General features: G+C 22.5%; 1 protein-coding gene across 3 annotated transcripts in view; it reads left to right on the top strand.

Moving 5' to 3' along the window:
* LOC109607008 (serine/threonine-protein kinase tousled-like 2) overlaps nucleotides 1–24,892 on the top strand; it is a 144,932-nt gene that overhangs the window by 17,100 nt on the left and 102,940 nt on the right. For all 3 annotated transcript variants that reach the window (XM_049967884.1, XM_049967892.1, XM_049967887.1), the window contains exon 3: nucleotides 6,907–6,969. In XM_049967884.1, the coding sequence (XP_049823841.1) occupies nucleotides 6,951–6,969 (19 nt within the window). In that variant the 5' untranslated portion in view covers nucleotides 6,907–6,950. The remainder of the gene's footprint in view (nucleotides 1–6,906; nucleotides 6,970–24,892) is intronic.

Genomic DNA, 24,892 nt, shown 5'->3' with positions numbered 1-24,892 from the left:
TATTACTAAATAATTTACATATAAATTCCCATTTTTAATAAAATACAGATTATAAAAAATATATAATTTTAAATAAAAATGGAAACAATTTCAAAAAAAAATATTAAATTTATCAAATTCATGAACAATTTTGACAAATATTGTTTTTAAATTAATAATATTAATGAATATTTTTGAAAGTTTTAAGTTAACAAAGCTTTAATACTAAAATAATAGGTTGAAATTAATGAAAGACACAAAAATAGTTTTATATTACTAAATAATTTACATATAAATTCCCATTTTTAATAAAATACAGATTATAAAAAATATATAATTTTAAATAAAAATGGAAACAACTTTAAAAAAATATTAAATTTATCAAATTCATGAACAATTTTGACAAATATTGTTTTTAAATTAATAGTATTAATGAATATTTTTGAAAGTTTTAAGTTAACAAAGCTTTAATACTAAAATAATAGGTTGAAATTAATGAAAGACACAAAAATAGTTTTATATTACTAAATAATTTAAATATAAATTCCCATTTTTAATAAAATACAGATTATAAAAAAATATATATTTTTAGATAAAATGGAAACAACTTTAAAAAAATATTAAATTTATCAAATTCATTAACAATTTTGACAAATATTGTTTTTCATTTAATAATATTAATGAATATTTTTGAAAGTTTTAAGTTAACAAAACTTAAATACTAAAATAATAGTTTGAAATTTATGAAAGACACAAAAATAGTTTTATATTACAAAATAATTTAAATATAAATTCTCATTCTTAATAAAATACAGACTATAACATATATATATTTTTAAATAAAAATGGAAATAACTTTTAAAAAATATTAAATTTATCAAATTCATGAACAATTTTGACAAATGTTGTTTTTAAATTAATAATATTAATGAATATTTTTGACAGTTTTAAGTTAACAAAGTTTAAATATTAAAATGATATCTTGAAATTAATGAAAGACACAAAAATAGTTTTATATTACTAAATAATTTAAATATAAATTCCCATTTTTAATAAAATACAGATTATAAAAAAATATACATTTTTAGATAAAAATGGAAACAACTTTAAAAAAATATTAAATTTATCAAATTCATTAACAATTTTGACAAATGTTGTTTTTAAATTAATAATATTAATGAATATTTTTGAAAGATTTAATTTAACAAAGCTTAAATATTAAAATAATAACTTGAAATTAATGAATGACACAAAAATAGTTTTATATTACTAAATAATTTACATATAAATTCCCATTTTTAATAAAATACAGATTATAAAAAATATATAATTTTAAATAAAAATGGAAACAACTTTAAAAAATCATTAAATTTATCAAATTCATGAACAATTTTGTCAAATATTGTTTTTAAATTAATAGTATTAATGAATATTTTTGAAAGTTTTAAGTTAACAAAGCTTTAATACTAAAATAATAGATTGAAATTAATGAAAGACACAAAAATAGTTTTATATTACTAAATAATTTAAATATAAATTCCCACTTTTAATAAAATACAGATTATAAAAAATATATATTTTTAGATAAAAATGGAAACGACTTTAAAAAATATTAAATTTATCAAATTCATGAACAATTTTGACAAATATTGTTTTTAAATTAATAGTATTAATGAATATATTTGAAAGTTTTAAGTTAACAAAGCTTTAATACTAAAATAATAGGTTGAAATTAATGAAAGACACAAAAATAGTTTTATATTACTAAATAATTTAAATATAAATTCCCACTTTTAATAAAATACAGATTATAAAAAATATATATTTTTAGATAAAATGGAAACAACTTTAAAAAAATATTAAATTTATCAAATTCATTAACAATTTTGACAAATATTGTTTTTCATTTAATAATATTAATGAATATTTTTGAAAGTTTTAAGTTAACAAAACTTAAATACTAAAATAATAGTTTGAAATTTATGAAAGACACAAAAATAGTTTTATATTACAAAATAATTTAAATATAAATTCTCATTCTTAATAAAATACAGACTATAACATATATATATTTTTAAATAAAAATGGAAATAACTTTTAAAAAATATTAAATTTATCAAATTCATGAACAATTTTGACAAATGTTGTTTTTAAATTAATAATATTAATGAATATTTTTGACAGTTTTAAGTTAACAAAGTTTAAATATTAAAATGATATCTTGAAATTAATGAAAGACACAAAAATAGTTTTATATTACTAAATAATTTAAATATAAATTCCCATTTTTAATAAAATACAGATTATAAAAAAATATACATTTTTAGATAAAAATGGAAACAACTTTAAAAAAATATTAAATTTATCAAATTCATTAACAATTTTGACAAATGTTGTTTTTAAATTAATAATATTAATGAATATTTTTGAAAGATTTAATTTAACAAAGCTTAAATATTAAAATAATAACTTGAAATTAATGAATGACACAAAAATAGTTTTATATTACTAAATAATTTACATATAAATTCCCATTTTTAATAAAATACAGATTATAAAAAATATATAATTTTAAATAAAAATGGAAACAACTTTAAAAAATCATTAAATTTATCAAATTCATGAACAATTTTGTCAAATATTGTTTTTAAATTAATAGTATTAATGAATATTTTTGAAAGTTTTAAGTTAACAAAGCTTTAATACTAAAATAATAGATTGAAATTAATGAAAGACACAAAAATAGTTTTATATTACCAAATAATTTAAATATAAATTCCCACTTTTAATAAAATACAGATTATAAAAAATATATATTTTTAGATAAAAATGGAAACGACTTTAAAAAATATTAAATTTATCAAATTCATGAACAATTTTGACAAATATTGTTTTTAAATTAATAGTATTAATGAATATATTTGAAAGTTTTAAGTTAACAAAGCTTTAATACTAAAATAATAGGTTGAAATTAATGAAAGACACAAAAATAGTTTTATATTACTAAATAATTTAAATATAAATTCCCACTTTTAATAAAATACAGATTATAAAAAATATATATTTTTAGATAAAATGGAAACAACTTTAAAAAAATATTAAATTTATCAAATTCATTAACAATTTTGACAAATATTGTTTTTCATTTAATAATATTAATGAATATTTTTGAAAGTTTTAAGTTAACAAAACTTAAATACTAAAATAATAGTTTGAAATTTATGAAAGACACAAAAATAGTTTTATATTACAAAATAATTTAAATATAAATTCTCATTCTTAATAAAATACAGACTATAACATATATATATTTTTAAATAAAAATGGAAATAACTTTTAAAAAATATTAAATTTATCAAATTCATGAACAATTTTGACAAATGTTGTTTTTAAATTAATAATATTAATGAATATTTTTGACAGTTTTAAGTTAACAAAGTTTAAATATTAAAATGATATCTTGAAATTAATGAAAGACACAAAAATAGTTTTATATTACTAAATAATTTAAATATAAATTCCCATTTTTAATAAAATACAGATTATAAAAAAATATACATTTTTAGATAAAAATGGAAACAACTTTAAAAAAATATTAAATTTATCAAATTCATTAACAATTTTGACAAATGTTGTTTTTAAATTAATAATATTAATGAATATTTTTGAAAGATTTAATTTAACAAAGCTTAAATATTAAAATAATAACTTGAAATTAATGAATGACACAAAAATAGTTTTATATTACTAAATAATTTACATATAAATTCCCATTTTTAATAAAATACAGATTATAAAAAATATATAATTTTAAATAAAAATGGAAACAACTTTAAAAAATCATTAAATTTATCAAATTCATGAACAATTTTGACAAATGTTGTTTTTAAATTAATAATATTAATGAATATTTTTGAAAGTTTTAAGTTAACAAAGCTTCAATACTAAAATAATAACTTGAAATTAATGAATGACACAAAAATAGTTTTATATTATTAAATAATTTACATATAAATTCCCATTTTTAATAAAATACAGATTATAAAAAATATATAATTTTAAATAAAAATGGAAACAACTTTAAAAAAATATTAAATTTATCAAATTCATTAACAATTTTGACAAATGTTGTTTTTAAATTAATAATATTAATGAATATTTTTGAAAGATTTAATTTAACAAAGCTTAAATATTAAAATAATAACTTGAAATTAATGAATGACACAAAAATAGTTTTATATTACTAAATAATTTACATATAAATTCCCATTTTTAATAAAATACAGATTATAAAAAATATATAATTTTAAATAAAAATGGAAACAACTTTAAAAAATCATTAAATTTATCAAATTCATGAACAATTTTGTCAAATATTGTTTTTAAATTAATAGTATTAATGAATATTTTTGAAAGTTTTAAGTTAACAAAGCTTTAATACTAAAATAATAGATTGAAATTAATGAAAGACACAAAAATAGTTTTATATTACTAAATAATTTAAATATAAATTCCCACTTTTAATAAAATACAGATTATAAAAAATATATATTTTTAGATAAAAATGGAAACGACTTTAAAAAATATTAAATTTATCAAATTCATGAACAATTTTGACAAATATTGTTTTTAAATTAATAGTATTAATGAATATATTTGAAAGTTTTAAGTTAACAAAGCTTTAATACTAAAATAATAGGTTGAAATTAATGAAAGACACAAAAATAGTTTTATATTACTAAATAATTTAAATATAAATTCCCACTTTTAATAAAATACAGATTATAAAAAATATATATTTTTAGATAAAAATGGAAACGACTTTAAAAAATATTAAATTTATCAAATTCATGAACAATTTTGACAAATATTGTTTTTAAATTAATAATATTAATGAATATTTTTGACAGTTTTAAGTTAACAAAGTTTAAATATTAAAATGATATCTTGAAATTAATGAAAGACACAAAAATAGTTTTATATTACTAAATAATTTAAATATAAATTCCCATTTTTAATAAAATACAGATTATAAAAAAATATATATTTTTAGATAAAATGGAAACAACTTTAAAAAAATATTAAATTTATCAAATTCATTAACAATTTTGACAAATATTGTTTTTCATTTAATAATATTAATGAATATTTTTGAAAGTTTTAAGTTAACAAAACTTAAATACTAAAATAATAGTTTGAAATTTATGAAAGACACAAAAATAGTTTTATATTACAAAATAATTTAAATATAAATTCTCATTCTTAATAAAATACAGACTATAACATATATATATTTTTAAATAAAAATGGAAATAACTTAAAAAATATTAAATTTATCAAATTCATGAACAATTTTGACAAATGTTGTTTTTAAATTAATAATATTAATGAATATTTTTGACAGTTTTAAGTTAACAAAGTTTAAATATTAAAATGATATCTTGAAATTAATGAAAGACACAAAAATAGTTTTATATTACTAAATAATTTAAATATAAATTCCCATTTTTAATAAAATACAGATTATAAAAAAATTACATTTTTAGATAAAAATGGAAACAACTTTAAAAAAATATTAAATTTATCAAATTCATTAACAATTTTGACAAATGTTGTTTTTAAATTAATAATATTAATGAATATTTTTGAAAGATTTAATTTAACAAAGCTTAAATATTAAAATAATAACTTGAAATTAATGAATGACACAAAAATAGTTTTATATTACTAAATAATTTACATATAAATTCCCATTTTTAATAAAATACAGATTATAAAAAATATATAATTTTAAATAAAAATGGAAACAACTTTAAAAAATCATTAAATTTATCAAATTCATGAACAATTTTGACAAATGTTGTTTTTAAATTAATAATATTAATGAATATTTTTGAAAGTTTTAAGTTAACAAAGCTTCAATACTAAAATAATAACTTGAAATTAATGAATGACACAAAAATAGTTTTATATTACTAAATAATTTACATATAAATTCCCATTTTTAATAAAATATAGATTATAAAAAATATATAATTTTAAATAAAAATGGAAACAACTTTAAAAAAATATTAAATTTATCAAATTCATGAACAATTTTGACAAATGTTATTTTTAAATTAATAATATTAGTGAATATTTTTGAAAGTTTTAAGTTAACAAAGTTTTAATACTAAAATAATAGTTTGAAATTAATGAAAGACACAATAATAGTTTTATATTTCTAAATAATTTATGTATAAATTGCCATTTTTAATAAAATAAAGATTATAAATAATATATATTTTTATATTATAAATACAGATTATAAATAATACATATATTTAAAAAAATGGAAACAACAATTCCCATTTTTGATAAAATACAGATTATAAAAAAATATATATGTTTTCGTTAATAGTTTTTTAAACAAAAATGGAAACAACTTAAAAAAATTATTAAATTTATCAAATTCATGGAACAATTTTGACAAATATTATTGTTAAGATAAATAATATTTTGAGTTATTAAATTATTAAAAGTAAATCTTAATTTATTTATTTAATTATAGAATATTATAAACTAAGACAATAACACTAAACATAAAAATTAAAATTCAATTTGGACATTAATATTTTAGAATGAGATAAAAACTGTTTTTTTCCAAAAAATAATTGAAAAAAATATTAATTATAGTTAAATGGAAAAATACCTACATATGTGTTAGATTAAAAAATCCACTACAAATTAAACAAACCATTCATTTACGTTATTAATATTGTTTACAATAAATTAATTTACATCACATCATTGACGTGTAATGTTTGTTTTAATTTAATGGGATTTTCAATCTGAGTACGCCAATAAAAAACGAGTATTTTCGTAAAAACGGTGAGAAAGTAAGTTGTTATTGTTATTGTAATTTAACACGGTTTGTTTTTGTTTCAGGCTTAACTTCTCCCGACAGGAGTACTATTCGTTAAGCCAATGATATGTTCGAGATCAAAAAAGGTCAGTATGAAACAATCACAAAGGAGGAGGGATTTTATTTTTTGGTTTTAAATAAACTAATTAGTTAATTGTTTATATTAGTATACAGGCCAACGATTATTCTATTGTTCCTGCCCAATTTTCGGGGGCTTAAGCTATAAAAATCAATTCATATCTGCGTCCTCCGTTATCGGGCGCATCCGCCAAAATTCGCACTCCCCCCAAATCCGCCTCGGCACCCCCAAATTCACAACCCCGTGCCCGGCTACAGTTCGGCGCACCATCATTTTTTATTGTTGCATCCATCACAGCCCACCCCATTGTTTTTGTTTTGTGTGCGCCTCTTTTCGTATATTTTTGTTTTTAAGCACGGCACATTTTCCGGTCCAATGGAAAGCGGGGCTGCATTCGCGTTACTTTATTTTTTCGACCTATATCCGGCACCCCGTGACGGATTCGCAAAACCGGCCACGGTATCGATTTCGGGGCACACCGCGGGACTCCGATGACTTCGATGTGTTCCGTCTGGGGCGAGGGGGGCTGGACTACAACGGCAATCGATGCCCTGCAACCGCCGTGCATGCTAGATTTTAATTGATGAACTGTCTACCTATTTTAATAGCAATGATCCAACTAAAAAACTAAAGAAATAAGGAACTAAAGAACTGTAGAAGAAGAAAAGTACTGAACTAAAGTTGTTTTAGGCAGTGAAAAAATGAAAAAATCAAAAAATAGACAACTAAAGAACTAGAGAAGAAAAGAAGTATTGAACTAAAGTACTTTTAGAATGTGAAAAGAAGAAAATACAAAAAATTAGGGAATTAAAGAACTATATAAGAAAGGAGGGTTGAATTAAAGTATTTCAAGGAAGTGCAAAATAAAAGAAAAAAACACAAGAAATAGGGAACTAAAAAACTACGCAAGTGAAGGACTTAAAAATTGAAGAAATGTAGCTCTGAAAAATTGGAGAATCGTATATCTAAAGAACTATTGGACTAAAGTACTCTTAAGAACTGAGAAACAGAAGAACTAAATCAAGAATTGTACATCTAAAGATCTAAAGTACTGAAGAACTATAAAATTCTAAAGTACTTACTGACAAAATAATATAAAATCGAAAGAAATAAAGAACTAGAAAACTATTAGTGAAGATCTACTGAACTAAAGTACTTTTAAGACCTGCAAATCAGAAAAACTAAAGAAATAAAGAGTTTTACAATAATAAAACCAACGAAATAAGGAACTAAAGAACCATAGAAGTGAAGAACTAAAAAGAAATGAAGATATATGGTACTGAAAAACTGGAGAACCGTATATCTAAAGAACTATTGGACTAAAGTACTCTTAAGAACTGAGAAACAGAAAAACTAAATCAAGAATTGTATATCTAAAGTACTGAAGAACTATAGAATTCTAAAGTACTTACTAACAAAATAATATAAAAAGGAAAGAAATGAAGATCTAGAAAACTATATAAATGAAGAACTACTGAACTAAAGTACTTTTAAGACCAGTAAAACAGAAATACTAAAGAAATAAATAGTTTTACAATAATAAAACTAACGAAATAAGGAACTAAAGAACTATAGAAGTGAAGAACTGAAAAGAAATGAAGAAATATGGCTCTGAAAAACTGGAGAACAGTATATCTAAAGAACTATTGGACCAAAGTACTCTTAAGAACTGAGAAACAGAAGAACTAAATCAAGAATTGTTCATCTAAAAATCTTATAGTACTGAAAAACTATAGAACTCTAAAGTACTTACTAACAAAATAATATAAAAATGAAAGAAATAAAGATCTAGAAAACTATATAAGTGAAGAACTACTGAACTAAAGTACTTTTAAGGCCTGTAAAACAGAAAAACTGAAGAAATAAATAGTTTTAAAATAATAAAACAAACGAAATAAGGAACTAAAGAACTATAGAAGTGAAGAACTAAAAAGAAATAAAGAAATATGGCTCTGAAAAACTGGAGAACAGTATATCTAAAGAACTATTGGACCAAAGTACTCTTAAGAACTGAGAAACAGAAGAACTAAATCAAGAATTGTTCATCTAAAAATCTTATAGTACTGAAGAACTATAGAACTCTAAAGTACTTACTAACAAAATAATATAAAAATGAAAGAAATGAAGATCTAGAAGACTATATAAGTGAAGAACTACTGAACTAAAGTACTTTTAAGGCCTGTAAAACAGAAAAACTGAAGAAATAAATAGTTTTAAAATAATAAAACAAACGAAATAAGGAACTAAAGAACTATAGAAGTGAAGAACTAAAAAGAAATGAAGAAATACGGCTCTGAAAAACTGAAGAACAGTATATCTAAGGAACTATTGGACTAAAGTACTCTTAAGAACTGAGAAACAGAAGAACTAAATCAAGAATTGTTCATCTAAAAATCTTATAGTACTGAAAAACTATAGAACTCTAAAGTACTTACTAACAAAATAATATAAAAATGAAAGAAATGAAGATCTAGAAAACTATATAAGTGAAGAACTACTGAACTAAAGTACTTTTAAGGCCTGTAAAACAGAAAAACTGAAGAAATAAATAGTTTTAAAATAATAAAACAAACGAAATAAGGAACTAAAGAACTATAGAAGTGAAGAACTAAAAAGAAATGAAGAAATATGGCTCTGAAACACTGAAGAACAGTATATCTAAGGAACTATTGGACTAAAGTACTCTTAAGAACTGAGAAACAGAAGAACTAAATCAAGAATTGTATATCTAAAAATCTAAAGTACTGAAGAACTATAGAATTCTAAAGTACTTACTGACAAAATAATATAAAAACTAAAGAAATAAAGAACTAGAAAACTATATAAGTGAAGAACTATTGAATTTAATGTACTTTTAAGGCCTGTGAAACAGAAAAAATAAAGTAATAAAGAGTTTAACAATAATAAAACAAAAGAACTATTATAGAATTGATGAACTAATAATAAAAAAGTATAAATATCAAGAATCATTTAGAAAGTATTTAGAGAACTATTTGAGAACTTAGAAAACCAAAGAAATAAAGGATTAATATCAATAAAATTGAATAAATTCTCGATCTCATACGTTGCTCCGGACTATTTCCTAATCAGGCGTCGACCGCCCCAAATATTTAATAATCGAGAATGCACCGGTTCGTAACGGGGGCGCGGAGCGGGCGAGACCACGCCGTTTCAGCAGAAAGCATCTTCTCTTCGCCGGATGGCCGTGCCGCTACATTGATCCACCACCCCGGTGTCACATTTACTTGACTCGCAAACTAAAACATATCTCGCCGTCCTTTTCGCCGTTCCCGTCCCTCCGGTTTGCTCCGGAACAAATTGCCAGATCTGCGGATAGATTATCGATAATATCTCCGGGGGTTGGATCTTTCTAATACATTGGTAATGTAATGTGACTGTGAACCTGTGGCGGATTATCGGTGGTGGGTGCAATAAATTTATTATAAATAAAAAAGAGAGCTGGCAAACCTGCAGCGTTCATTGCCAACGGGATACCTACAAATTTCGTGCCAATTTTACTTTGACCTTAAGTTGGCAAGACTTGTGTAATAAAATCGATAAAAATCTTGAGGGTAAATTAGCACTCCTGAACAATAGTCAGGTTGTATAGTACTTTAAAATAGAAAAAAATAAGGAAGTAATTAAATTAAAAAAATAATGTATATCTAAAAATCTAAAGTACTTGTAATAACAGAAAATCAATAACTATAGAACTAAAAAATATGAATCTGAATTATTAAACCACTGAACTGCTATTTAAAAAATCTAAGTAATTCAAAATTGAGAAATAGAAAAACTAAATAAATAGACAATTATACAATAAAAACCTATAGAAATTAAGAACGAAACAACTATAGAAGTACTCCACCTCTATAGAATCAAAGAAATATGAACTTGACAATTAAATTACTAATAAATTATTCTAAACAATCCAAGAACTATAACCACATCATGAACTGTAGATTTAGAAATCTTAGAAGTACTAAAAATATACAGGATAGAAGTACTTAAGAGTAGGATAACAAAAGAAATTACAACAAATAACTGTTCTTTATTTCTTTCGTTTTTATATTATTTTGTCAGTAAGTAGTTTAGAGTTCTATAGATCTTCAGTACTTTAGATATACGGTACTCCAGTTTTTCAGAGCCATATTTCTTCATTTCTTTTTAGTTCTTCACTTCTATAGTTCTTTAGTTCCTTATTTCGTTAGTTTTATTATTGTAAAACTATTTATTTCTTTAGTATTTCTGTTTTACTGGTCTTAAAAGTACTTTAGTTCAGTAGTTCTTCATTTATATAGTTTTCTAGATCTTCATTTCTTTCCTTTTTATATTATTTTGTTAGTAAGTACTTTAGAATTCTATAGTTCTTCAGTACTTTAGATATACAATTCTTGATTTAGTTTTTCTGTTTCTCAGTTCTTAAGAGTACTTTAGTCCAATAGTTCTTTAGATATACGGTTCTCCAGTTTTTCAGTACCATATATCTTCATTTCTTTTTAGTTCTTCACTTCTATGGTTCTTTAGTTCCTTATTTCGTTGGTTTTATTATTGTAAAACTCTTTATTTCTTTAGTTTTTCTGATTTGCAGGTCTTAAAAGTACTTTAGTTCAGTAGTTCTTCACTTATATAGTTTTCTAGATCTTCATTTCTTTCATTTTTATATTATTTTGTTAGTAAGTACTTTAGAGTTCTATGGTTCTTAAGTACTTTGGATTTTAAGATATACAATTCTTGATTTAGTTCTTCTGTTTCTCAGTTTTTAAGAGTACTTTAGTCCAATAGTTCCTTAAATATACTGTTCTTCAGTTTTTCAGAGCCATATTTCTTCATTTCTTTTTAGTTCTTCACTTCTATAGTTCTTTAGTTCCTTATTTCGTTAGTTTTATTATTGTAAAACTATTTATTTCTTTAGTATTTCTGTTTTACTGGTCTTAAAAGTACTTTAGTTCAGTAGTTCTTCATTTATATAGTTTTCTAGATCTTCATTTCTTTCCTTTTTATATTATTTTGTTAGTAAGTACTTTAGAATTCTATAGTTCTTCAGTACTTTAGATTTTTAGATATACAATTCTTGATTTAGTTTTTCTGTTTCTCAGTTCTTAAGAGTACTTTAGTCCAATAGTTCTTTAGATATACGGTTCTCCAGTTTTTCAGTACCATATATCTTCATTTCTTTTTAGTTCTTCACTTCTATGGTTTTTTAGTTCCTTATGTCGTTAGTTTTATTAATGTAAAACTCTTTATTTCTTTAGTTTTTCTGATTTGCAGGTCTTAAAAGTACTTTAGTTCAGTAGTTCTTCACTAATAGTTTTCTAGTTCTTTATTTCTTTCGATTTTATATTATTTTGTCAGTAAGTACTATAGAATTTTATAGTTCTTCAGTACTTTAGATTTTTAGATGTACAATTCTTGATTTAGTTCTTCTGTTTCTCAGTTCTTAAGAGTACTTTAGTCCAATAGTTCTTTAGATATACGGTTCTCCAGTTTTTCAGAGCCATATTTCTTCATTTCTTTTTATTTCTTCACTTCTATGGTTCTTTAGTTCCTTATTTCGTTAGTTTTATTATTGTATTTATTTCTTTAGTTTTTCTGTTTTACAGGCCTAAAAAGTACTTTAGCTCAGTAGTTCTTCACTTATATAGTTTTCTAGTTCTTTAATTCATTCGTTTTTATATTATTTTGTTGGTAAGTACTATAGAGTTCTATAGTTCTATAGTTTTTCAGTACTTCAGATTTTTAAATGTATAATTCTACATTTAGTTTTTCTATTTCTAAGTTCTTAAGAGTACTTTAGTCCAATACTTCCTTGGATATACGGTTCTCCATTTTTACAGTACCATGTTTCTTCATTTCTTTTTAGTTCTTCACTTTTGTAATTTTTTAGTTCTTTATTTAGTTAGTTATATCATTGTAAAACTCTTTATTTCTTTAATTTTTCTATTTTACAGGTCTTAAAAGTACTTTTAAGTACTGAAAATGACACAAATCTAAAGTATTTCTAATAACTGAAAATCAATAACTATAGAACTAAAAAAATAAAGTTTAACCCTGAAGAATTCGATAACTGTATTTCCAAAAAAAATGTTGAAATAACTGAAGAAATTAACTACGAACGAACACAGAAGACATTATATTAAAAATTTAAATAAATCGAGATCAAATTGTCTTTTTTGTTTTTCTCCATTTTTCATTTTCTCTGAACTAGTATGATTCCAAACATGAACCGTAAGACACATTTTTCAACCACCCAATCCCGACAGTACACGGTAACTTATCTTTAACGTAACGGTGGCCAACCCCTTTTAGATACGAATTCCTGGTGGCATCCGCAATATCATAACATGTCAGTCCGCCGTTCCTCTTTGTGTGTGTATGAGTGTGTGTGTGTGTGTTGGTATCGAGGAGAGGAATCCATTAACCGGATCGGGTCAATAAGAGAGTTGAAGCTGTGGAAGCATGAATGCGGGAAGACGACCGGGGGGACGGGGGACGGGGGCGGGCGTCAAACAACCCCCTGTCGCACAGTGGTCGAATTCACATTTTATTTTATTTATGTTTATTTATTTAGTCACTAATTAAGTCTTATTTATTTATTTATTTAAGTGGAAATGTTCAGTTAAATGATTTATTCATAATTTTACTCTTAAAAATTGATTTTTTTTTAGTTTCTGTTTTTAAAAATGAGTGATTTGAGTGTGTGTGGGAGTTACTGTGCGGACGAGCACGGTGGCGGTTTAGAGCCGGGACGCGGGGGCCCGCTGCCACGGCCCCCCGGCGGGCGGGCGTCGGCCGCCCACTATATGCATGCACCTGGGGAATCGATCAAGTCACGGCCCGGATTGGGTCAGCCGTGATGTGCGCAATTGTTTTAGTGCGTAATGTAAATCGGCGGCGGCGGCGGCGTTGAAAAATGTGCCCCGTCACTTTTTTCTCACGGCGATGGACCGCATCACACACATGCCGCCGCCGCCCGCCGGCTCCGGGTCCGTTTCGTGTTGAATGCCGGGACACGCCCAATTGGTGTCGCAGTTAAATTTTTCACCGCTATTGATTTTTAAGACTTGGGTCGCCGCTCCTTTTATTTCTTTCATGTGGGTGAATAAGATCAGTCAATTGCCCGAACGGCGTTTGGGTGTTGGGTCCGGGCCTCCGGACTGAGGACTTGCCGGCACGGCTGATTGTCGACGTCCCGACCGGGGTGTTCCTGCTAAAATACTCGGATGTTACAGATCTGAAGGATTAAAGGACTTTAGGACTGAAGTACTAAATAATAACTAAAAAATTATAAATTTAAAGTTCGTATTGAACCACTGAAAAATTAAATAATTAAATGTAGACCAAGAGTACTGAAATATCAAACATTTTTAGTACTGTTACATATAAATAACTACAGAAATAACTGAGTAAAGAACTGAATAAATTAAAAACTATGGAACTAAAATATTAATAATGAAAGTAAAATGTATTTTTTAACATAAATTGTTGAAATTTGTTGATTAAATATATTGTATATGAATGAAGATTATAACTTACACAAATCGAGTATTAAATATCAAAGGGATTAAAGAACTCTGAGGTTACAGACTTTTAGAACTGATGTACTAAATAATAACTAAAAAATTATAAATTTAAAGTTCGTATTGAACCACTGAAAAATTAAATAATTAAATGTAGACCAAGAGTACTAAATTATCAAACATTTTTAGTACTGTTACATATAAATAACTACAGAAATAACTGAGTAAAGAACTGAATAAATTAAAAACCATGGAACTAAAATATTAATAATGAAAGTAAAATGTATTTTTTAACATAAATTGTTGAAATTTGTTGATTAAATATACGTATATATAAATAAAGACTATAACTTACACAAATCGAGTATTAAATATCAAAGGGATTAAAGAACTCTGAGGTTACAGACTTTTAGAACTGAAGTACTAAATAATAACTAAAAAATTATAAATTTAAAGTTCGTATTGAACTACTGAAAAATTAAATAATTAAATGTAGACCAAGAGTACTAAAATATCAAACATTTTTAGTACTGTTACATATAAATAACTACAGAAATAACTGAGTAAAGAACTGAATAAATTAAAAACTATGGAACTAAAATATTAATAATGAAAGTAAAATGTATTTTTTAACATAAATTGTTGAAATTTGTTGATTAAATATACTTATATATAAATAAAGACTATAACTTACACAAATCGAGTATTAAATATCAAAGGGATTAAAGAACTCTGAGGTTACAGACTTTTAGAACTGATGTACTAAATAATAACTAAAAAATTATAAATTTAAAGTTCGTATTGAACCACTGAAAAATTAAATAATTAAATGTAGACCAAGAGTACTAAAATATCAAACATTTTTAGTACTGTTACACATAAATAACTACAGAAATAACTGAGTAAAGAACTGAATAAATTAAAAACTATGGAATTAAAATATTAATAATGAAAGTAAAATGTATTTTTTAACATAAATTGTTGAAATTTGTTGATTAAATATACTTGTAAATAAATAAAGACTATAACTTACACAAATCGAGTATTAAATATCAAAGGGATTAAAGAACTCTGAGGTTACAGACTTTTAGAACTGAAGTACTAAATAATAACTAAAAAATTATAAATTTAAAGTTCGTATTGAACTACTGAAAAATTAAATAATTAAATGTAGACCAAGAGTACTAAAATATCAAACATTTTTAGTACTGTTACATATAAATAACTACAGAAATAACTGAGTAAAGAACTGAATAAATTAAAAACCATGGAACTAAAATATTAATAATGAAAGTAAAATGTATTTTTTAACATAAATTGTTGAAATTTTTTAATTAAATATACTTATATATAAATAAAGACGATAACTTACACAAATCGAGTATTAAATATCAAAGGGATTAAAGAACTTTGAGGTTACAGACTTTTAGAACTGATGTACTAAATAATAACTAAAAATTATAAATTTAAAGTTCGTATTGAACCACTGAAAAATTAAATAAATAAATGTAGACCAAGAGTACTGAAATATCAAACATTTTTAGTACTGTTACATATAAATAACTACAGAAATAACTGAGTAAATTAAAAACCATGGAACTAAAATATTAATAATGAAAGTAAAATGTATTTTTTAACATAAATTGTTGAAATTTTTTAATTAAATATACTTATATATAAATAAAGACGATAACTTACACAAATCGAGTATTAAATATCAAAGGGATTAAAGAACTCTGAGGTTACAGACTTTTAGAACTGAAGTACTAAATAATAACTAAAAAATTATAAATTTAAAGTTCGTATTGAACTACTGAAAAATTAAATAATTAAATGTAGACCAAGAGTACTAAAATATCAAACATTTTTAGTACTGTTACATATAAATAACTACAGAAATAACTGAGTAAAGAACTGAATAAATTAAAAACCATGGAACTAAAATATTAATAATGAAAGTAAAATGTATTTTTTAATATAAATTGTTGAAATTTGTTGATTAAATATACTTGTATATAAATAAAGACTATAACTTACACAAATCGAGTATTAAATATCAAAGGGATTAAAGAACTCTGAGGTTACAGACTTTTAGAACTGATGTACTAAATAATAACTAAAAAATTATAAATTTAAAGTTCGTATTGAACCCCTGAAAAATTAAATAATTAAATGTAGACCAAGAGTACTAAAATATCAAACATTTTTAGTACTGTTACATATAAATAACTACAGAAATAACTGAGTAAAGAACTGAATAAATTAAAAACCATGGAACTAAAATATTAATAATGAAAGTAAAATGTATTTTTTAACATAAATTGTTGAAATTTTTTAATTAAATATACTTATATATAAATAAAGACGATAACTTACACAAATCGAGTATTAAATATCAAAGGGATTAAAGAACTTTGAGGTTACAGACTTTTAGAACTGATGTACTAAATAATAACTAAAAATTATAAATTTAAAGTTCGTATTGAACCACTGAAAATTTAAATAAATAAATGTAGACCAAGAGTACTGAAATATCAAACATTTTTAGTACTGTTACATATAAATAACTACAGAAATAACTGAGTAAAGAACTGAATAAATTAAAAACCATGGAACTAAAATATTAATAATGAAAGTAAAATATATTTTTTAATATAAATTGTTGAAATTTGTTGATTAAATATACTTGTATATAAATAAAGACTATAACTTACACAAATCGAGTATTAAATATCAAAGGGATTAAAGAACTCTGAGGTTACAGACTTTTAGAACTGAAGTACTAAATAATAACTAAAAAATTATAAATATAAAGTTCGTATTGAACCACTGAAAAATTAAATAATTAAATGTAGACCAAGAGTACCAAAATATCAAACATTTTTAGTACTGTTACATATAAATAACTACAGAAATAACTGAGTAAAGATCTGAATAAATTAAAAACCATGGAACTAAAATATTAATAATGAAAGTAAAATATATTTTTTAATATAAATTGTTGAAATTTGTTGATTAAATATACTTGTATATAAATAAAGACTATAACTTACACAAATCGAGTATTAAATATCAAAGGGATTAAAGAACTCTGAGGTTACAGACTTTTAGAACTGATGTACTAAATAATAACTAAAAAATTATAAATTTAAAGTTCGTATTGAACCACTGAAAAAATAAATAATTAAATGTAGACCAAGAGTACTAAAATATCAAACATTTTTAGTACTGTTACATATAAATAACTACAGAAATAACTGAGTAAAGAACTGAATAAATTAAAAACTATGGAATTAAAATATTAATAATGAAAGTAAAATGTATTTTTTAACATAAATTGTTGAAATTTGTTGATTAAATATACTTGTAAATAAATAAAGACTATAACTTACACAAATCGAGTATTAAATATCAAAGGGATTAAAGAACTCTGAGGTTACAGACTTTTAGAACTGAAGTACTAAAAATAATAACTAAAAAATTATAAATTTAAAGTTTATATTGAACAACTGAAAAATTAAATAAATAAATGTAGACCAAGAGTACTAAAATATCAAACATTTTTAGTACTGTTACATATAAATAACTACAGAAATAACTGAGTAAAGAACTGAATAAATTAAAAACTATGGAACTAAAATATTAGTAATGAAAGTAAAATATATTTTTAACATAAATTGTTGAAATTTATTGATTAAATATTTTTGTATATGAATGAAGATTATAACTTACACAAATCGAGTATTAAATATCAAAGGCATTAAAGAACTCTGAGGTTACAGACTTTTAGAACTGATGTACTAAATAATAACTAAAAAATTATAAATTTAAAGTTCGTATTGAACCACTGAAAAATTAAATAATTAAATGTAGACCAAGAGTACTAAAATATCAAACATTTTTAGTACTGTTACATATAAATAACTACAGAAATAACTGAGTAAAGAACTGAATAAATTAAAAACCATGGAACTAAAATATTAATAATGAAAGTAAAATGTATTTTTTAACATAAATTGTTGAAATTTGTTGATTAAATATACTTATATATGAATGAAGATTATAACTTACACAAATCGAGTATTAAATATCAAAGGGATTAAAGAACTCTGAGGTTACAGACTTTTAGAACTGAAGTACTAAATAATAACTAAAAAATTATAAATATAAAGTTCGTATTGAACCACTGAAAAATTAAATAATTAAATGTAGACCAAGAGTACCAAAATATCAAACATTTTTAGTACTATTACATATAAATAACTACAGAAATAACTGAGTAAAGATCTGAATAAATTAAAAACCATGGAACTAAAATATTAATAATGAAAGTAAAATGTATTTTTTAACATAAATTGTTGAAATTTTTTAATTAAATATACTTATATATAAATAAAGACGATAACTTACACAAATCGAGTATTAAATATCAAAGGGATTAAAGAACTTTGAGGTTACAGACTTTTAGAACTGATGTACTAAATAATAACTAAAAATTATAAATTTAAAGTTCGTATTGAACCACTGAAAATTTAAATAAATAATTGTAGACCAAGAGTACTGAAATATCAAAAATTTTAGTACTGTTACATATAAATAACTACAGAAATAACTGAGTAAAGAACTGAATAAATTAAAAACCATGGAACTAAAATATTAATAATGAAAGTAAAATATATTTTTTAATATAAATTGTTGAAATTTGTTGATTAAATATACTTGTATATAAATAAAGACTATAACTTACACAAATCGAGTATTAAATATCAAAGGGATTAAAGAACTCTGAGGTTACAGACTTTTAGAACTGATGTACTAAAAATAATAACTAAAAAATTATAAATTTAAAGTTTATATTGAACAACTGAAAAATTAAATAAATAAATGTAGACCAAGAGTACTAAAATATCAAACATTTTTAGTACTGTTACATATAAATAACTACAGAAATAACTGAGTAAACAACTGAATAAATTAAAAACTATGGAACTAAAATATTAGTAATGAAAGTAAAATATATTTTTAACATAAATTGTTGAAATTTATTTATTAAATATTTTTGTATATGAATGAAGATTATAACTTACACAAATCGAGTATTAAATATCAAAGGCATTAAAGAACTCTGAGGTTACAGACTTTTGGAACTGAAGTACTAAATAATAACTAAAAAAGTATAAAATTGGACTTCGTAGTGAACCACTAAAAAAATAAATAAATAATTGTAAACTTAGAGTACTGAAATATCAAAATATATTAGTACTGTTACATATAAATAACTACAGAAATAATTAAGAAAATCCATGAATGAAGAAAGTAAAATTTATTCTAATATATTAATTAGTTGGAAATTTCAAAAGGTATAAAAACATAATTTAATAAAATATTAAACAATTTACATACATTTATTTAAAATGAAAGTTATGAAGAGAATAATTAAAAAATATTAACAATATGAAAGAACGTTGATTATTTTTTAAAACAGTTAAAAATCCAATTATTTTTGAATTTCCTTTAAACACTTTACTAACAATAAATAAGTTTTGAGTAAGAATATTTTATTAAAACTATTAATTAATGTTGAAATTTTATAAACCAAATTTAATTAATTATTCCTTTCAGTCATATAGTGCATTATAATTGAATTATGTAGGTAAATTTTGAAAATTATACTAAAACAAATAATTAGTTTAATTAAGTTGATAAACATCATGGCTGTTATAGAATCATAATTTTGTGTTTGTACATTGTGTAAATTTGCATTTAAATAATTTAAAGACAAAACTTCAATTAATATTAAAATAACAACAAAACATGTACATTAGAATTTTCTCATTGCAATTTATTTACTTGTGCGGTACTTTTTACAGCTCGCATGTTAATAAATAAAAGTGGGTCCGTTATTTTGTCGTATTGTTGGGTTATTAAAAGACATTAGACCGTGCAATTATAATTGCCTATATGTTTCGATTTAATTTCATGCCGTTTTAGTTGCTTAGTTTTTATTTTGGAAATGCCTAATGACCGAAGCGAATTTGCTAAATTGAAATTTAAAATGGAGATTCACTTTTTACTTGATTGGATTTCAATTTGCCACGTTCTTATGTAACTAACGTACAATCTTTTTAATATATTCAGAAATTAACCTCAAATGTTGGAAAATATCTTATTTTATTAAACAAACCAAAGTAATTTTGTAAAATTTCATTTTTGTGTTTTAAAATTATACAAATAAAAAATAAAGACAAAAGAAAATCTATAAAAAATATATAAAAAATTAAAAAATATATATTAAAATATAATTTTCTTTAAAAATCAAAGTAAAGTAGAAACAGCTTTGTTGTATTATGTTAAAAGTATTATAAAATTTGGATAAATGGATGTCACCAAAGGACACATTATTAAAATATAATGATACTAAAAAATAAAATTTTAAAAGTATAAAATATTGTTAAAAATATTAATTTTTATTAAAAATCAAAGGAAATCTGGAAAATTCGAAGCAAAGTAGAAAAAGCTTTGCTGTATCAAGTTAAAAGTATTATAAAATCTGGATAAATCGATGTCACCAAAGGACACATTATTAAAATATGATGAATACTAAAAAATAAAATTATAAAAGTATAAAATGTTGTTAAAAAATATCAATTTTTATTAAAAATACAAAGAAATCTGGAAAATTCGAAGCAAAGTAGAAAAAGCTTTGTTGTATTAAGTTAAAAGTATTATAAAATTTGGATAAATCGATGTCACCCAAGGACACATTATTAAAATATGATTAATACTAAAACAATGAAATTACAAAAGTATAAAATATTATTAAAAATATCAATTTTTATTAAAAATCAAAAGAAATGTGGAAAATTCGAAGCAAAGTTGAAAAAGCTTTGTTGCATCCTGTTAAAAGTATCATAAAATCTGGATAAATCGATGTCACCAAAGGACAAATTATTAAAATATGATTAATACTAAAAAAATGAAATTATAAAAGTATAAAATATTGTTAAAAATATCAATTTTTATTAAAAATCAAAAGAAATCCGGAAAATTCGAAGCAAAGTAGAAAAAGCTTTGTTGTATTAAGTTAAAAGTATTATAAAATTTGGATAAATCGATGTCACCCAAGGACACATTATTAAAATATGATTAATACTAAAAAAATGAAATTACAAAAGTATAAAATATTATTAAAAATATCAATTTTTATTAAAAATCAAAAGAAATGTAAAAATTCGAAGCAAAGTTGAAAAAGCTTTGTTGCATCCTGTTAAAAGTATCATAAAATCTGGATAAATCGATGTCACCAAAGGACAAATTATTAAAATATGATTAATACTAAAAAATAAAATTATAAAAGTATAAAATGTTGTTAAAAAATATCAATTTTTATTAAAAATACAAAGAAATCTGGAAAATTCGAAGCAAAGTAGAAAAAGCTTTGTTGTATTAAGTTAAAAGTATTATAAAATTTGGATAAATCGATGTCACCCAAGGACACATTATTAAAATATGATTAATACTAAAAAAATGAAATTACAAAAGTATAAAATATTATTAAAAATATCAATTTTTATTAAAAATCAAAAGAAATGTAAAAATTCGAAGCAAAGTTGAAAAAGCTTTGTTGCATCCTGTTAAAAGTATCATAAAATCTGGATAAATCGATGTCACCAAAGGACAAATTATTAAAATATGATTAATACTAAAAAAATGAAATTATAAAAGTATAAAATATTGTTAAAAATATCAATTTTTATTAAAAATCAAAAGAAATCCGGAAAATTCGAAGCAAAGTAGAAAAAGCTTTGTTGTATTAAGTTAAAAGTATTATAAAATTTGGATAAATCGATGTCACCCAAGGACATATTATTAAAATATGATGAATACTAAAAAATAAAATTATAAAAGTATAAAATGTTGTTAAAAAATATCAATTTTTATTAAAAATACAAAGAAATCTGGAAAATTCGAAGCAAGGTAGAAGAAGCTTTGTTGTTTCATGGTAAAAGTATTATAAAATCTGGATAATTTGATGTCACCAAAGGACACATTATTAAAATATGATGAATCCTAAAAAATAAAATTATAAAAGTATAAAATATTGTTAAAAATATCAATTTTTATTAAAAATCAAAATAAATCTGGAAAATTTGGAGCAAAGTGGAAAAAGCTTTGTTGAATCAAGTTAAAAGTATTATAGAATCTGGTTAAATCCATGTCACCAAAGGACACATTATTAAAATATGATGAATACTAAAAACTAAAATTATAAAAGTATAAAATATTATTAAAAATATAAATTTTTATTAAAAATCGAAAGAAATTTGGAAAATTCGAACTAAAGTAGAAAAAGCTTTGTTGTATAAAGTTAAAAGATTATAAAATCTGGATAAATCGATGTCACCAAAGGACACATTATTAAAATATGATGAATACTAAAAAAATGAAATTATAAAAGTATAAAATATTGTTAAAAATATAAATTTTTATTAAAAATTAAAATAAATCTGGAAAATTTGGAGCAAAGTGGAAAAAGCTTTGTTGTATCAAGTTAAAAGTATTTTAGAATCTGGATAAATCGATGTCACCAAAGGACACATTATTAAAATATGATGAATACTAAAAAAATACAATGATAAAAGTATAAAATATTGTTAAAAATATCAATTTTTATGAAAAATCAAAAGAAATCTGGAAAACACGAAGCAAAGTAGAAAAAGATTTGTTGTATCAAGTTAAAAGTATTATAAAATCTGAATAAATCGATGTCACCAAAGGGCACATTATTAAAATATGATAAATACTTAAAAAATAAAGTATAAAATATTTTTAAAAATATTATTTTCAATAAAAGTTGTTAAAAGCTTTGTTGCATTATTTTAAATTGATTTTAAATCTGGAAATATTAAAATTAAATAACATTAAAATAATAGTTAATTTAAAATTTAATTAAAATTAAGAATATAAAAACAAATTAATGAATCCACCTCTTCAAATTTGATTAAACCATCGAATTAAGTAAACGGAGAACAATAATTGGTGTGCGCCATCGAAACGGGCATAATCTGCGTAACCGCCCGCCCCCCAACTGGTGCACCACCCCAATTCACGTGCCGAAGTGTGTCAGGCCGCTTTCCGGGCGCCGTTGGCGCAACAGCGGCAACGCGGCCGCCGCCACCGCCGATCGGCGAGGTGACGAGTGCCCTTTTCGAGTGCGGGCGCCCCCAAGAGATCGCGGGACGGCGGCGCGCGCCTTCACGTGGACCGCCGACCGATGCCGCACGCACCAGATGCCGCGGATCAGGCGGCGGCACTTCGGGTTTAACGGGGAGTTACGGTTACGAGTGTCGTCGCCCGTTTCAGGATCCGGCGATAACTCGAACTTTCATAATTAATAAATTTGATTTATTTTTGCTCTTTTAACCCAATTCATATTTATTAAATAAATAATTTATTAATAAATTATTATTATTATTATTATTATTATTATTATTATTATTATTATTATTATTAGGACTATCATTTGTTTTAATATTGATTTCATGAATGTTTTTCTTTTTATTCATAAATTACATACATTATTATAATTATTAATTATATAATAAATATCTGACATTTTAGTAATTTTTTAATCGTAAAATAAATTAAAGTTATTTTTCTATAAAACATAAAAATTGAAAAGAAAAAAGGTACATGTTAATAATAGTTTTTTCAATTTAGTTAATTATTGTACCAACAAATTAATAGAATATTTTTGGTATTTTTTAAATATAATTTATTATTTAAATTTACACAATTTACTGTTTTATAATTAAATTTATATACTCATTATTTCTTCTGATTGTAGAGTATTAAAAAACTAGATAAAAATTTTAAAAAAATATATAAAATTTAAGCATTTTTAACAATATTTTTATATTCTGAAATATTTTTGAATATTTGAGTAATTGAATATTAAATAAAAACAAATTTAAATTTAAAATAGCCTTTTTAATATTTTTTATTTCTTTTTTAATATTTTTAGAATATTATAAATTTAACTTAATAACTTATAGAATCACAGTAAATTTAAAAATAAATTATGTTATATAATAATTGTTCAATTTAGATTATTTTACCAAACAAATTATAACAATTAATACATTTTAATAATTTTTATATTAAATTTATTATATAGTTCATGTCTTTTATTTTTTAGTGATTTTTCCTTAATTTTATTTATCTTGAATAAACACTTATTTTCATATAATAATGTAAATTATAAGTAAAAATTATATTTTATTTCTGTATATGTTTATTTAATTTTTATTTATTAGTAACAAATTCTATATTTTAGTAACAATATGTAATTTTATTTACATCCAATACATTCTTATTTTCATATAATAATGTAAATAATGAATAAAAATT

The sequence above is a fragment of the Aethina tumida genome, chromosome 5, assembly GCF_024364675.1.
Source record: "Aethina tumida isolate Nest 87 chromosome 5, icAetTumi1.1, whole genome shotgun sequence".
NCBI lineage: Eukaryota > Metazoa > Arthropoda > Insecta > Coleoptera > Nitidulidae > Aethina > Aethina tumida.
Note: the sequence above shows the minus strand (reverse complement) of the source record. Positions and strands in the feature narration are given on the sequence as shown.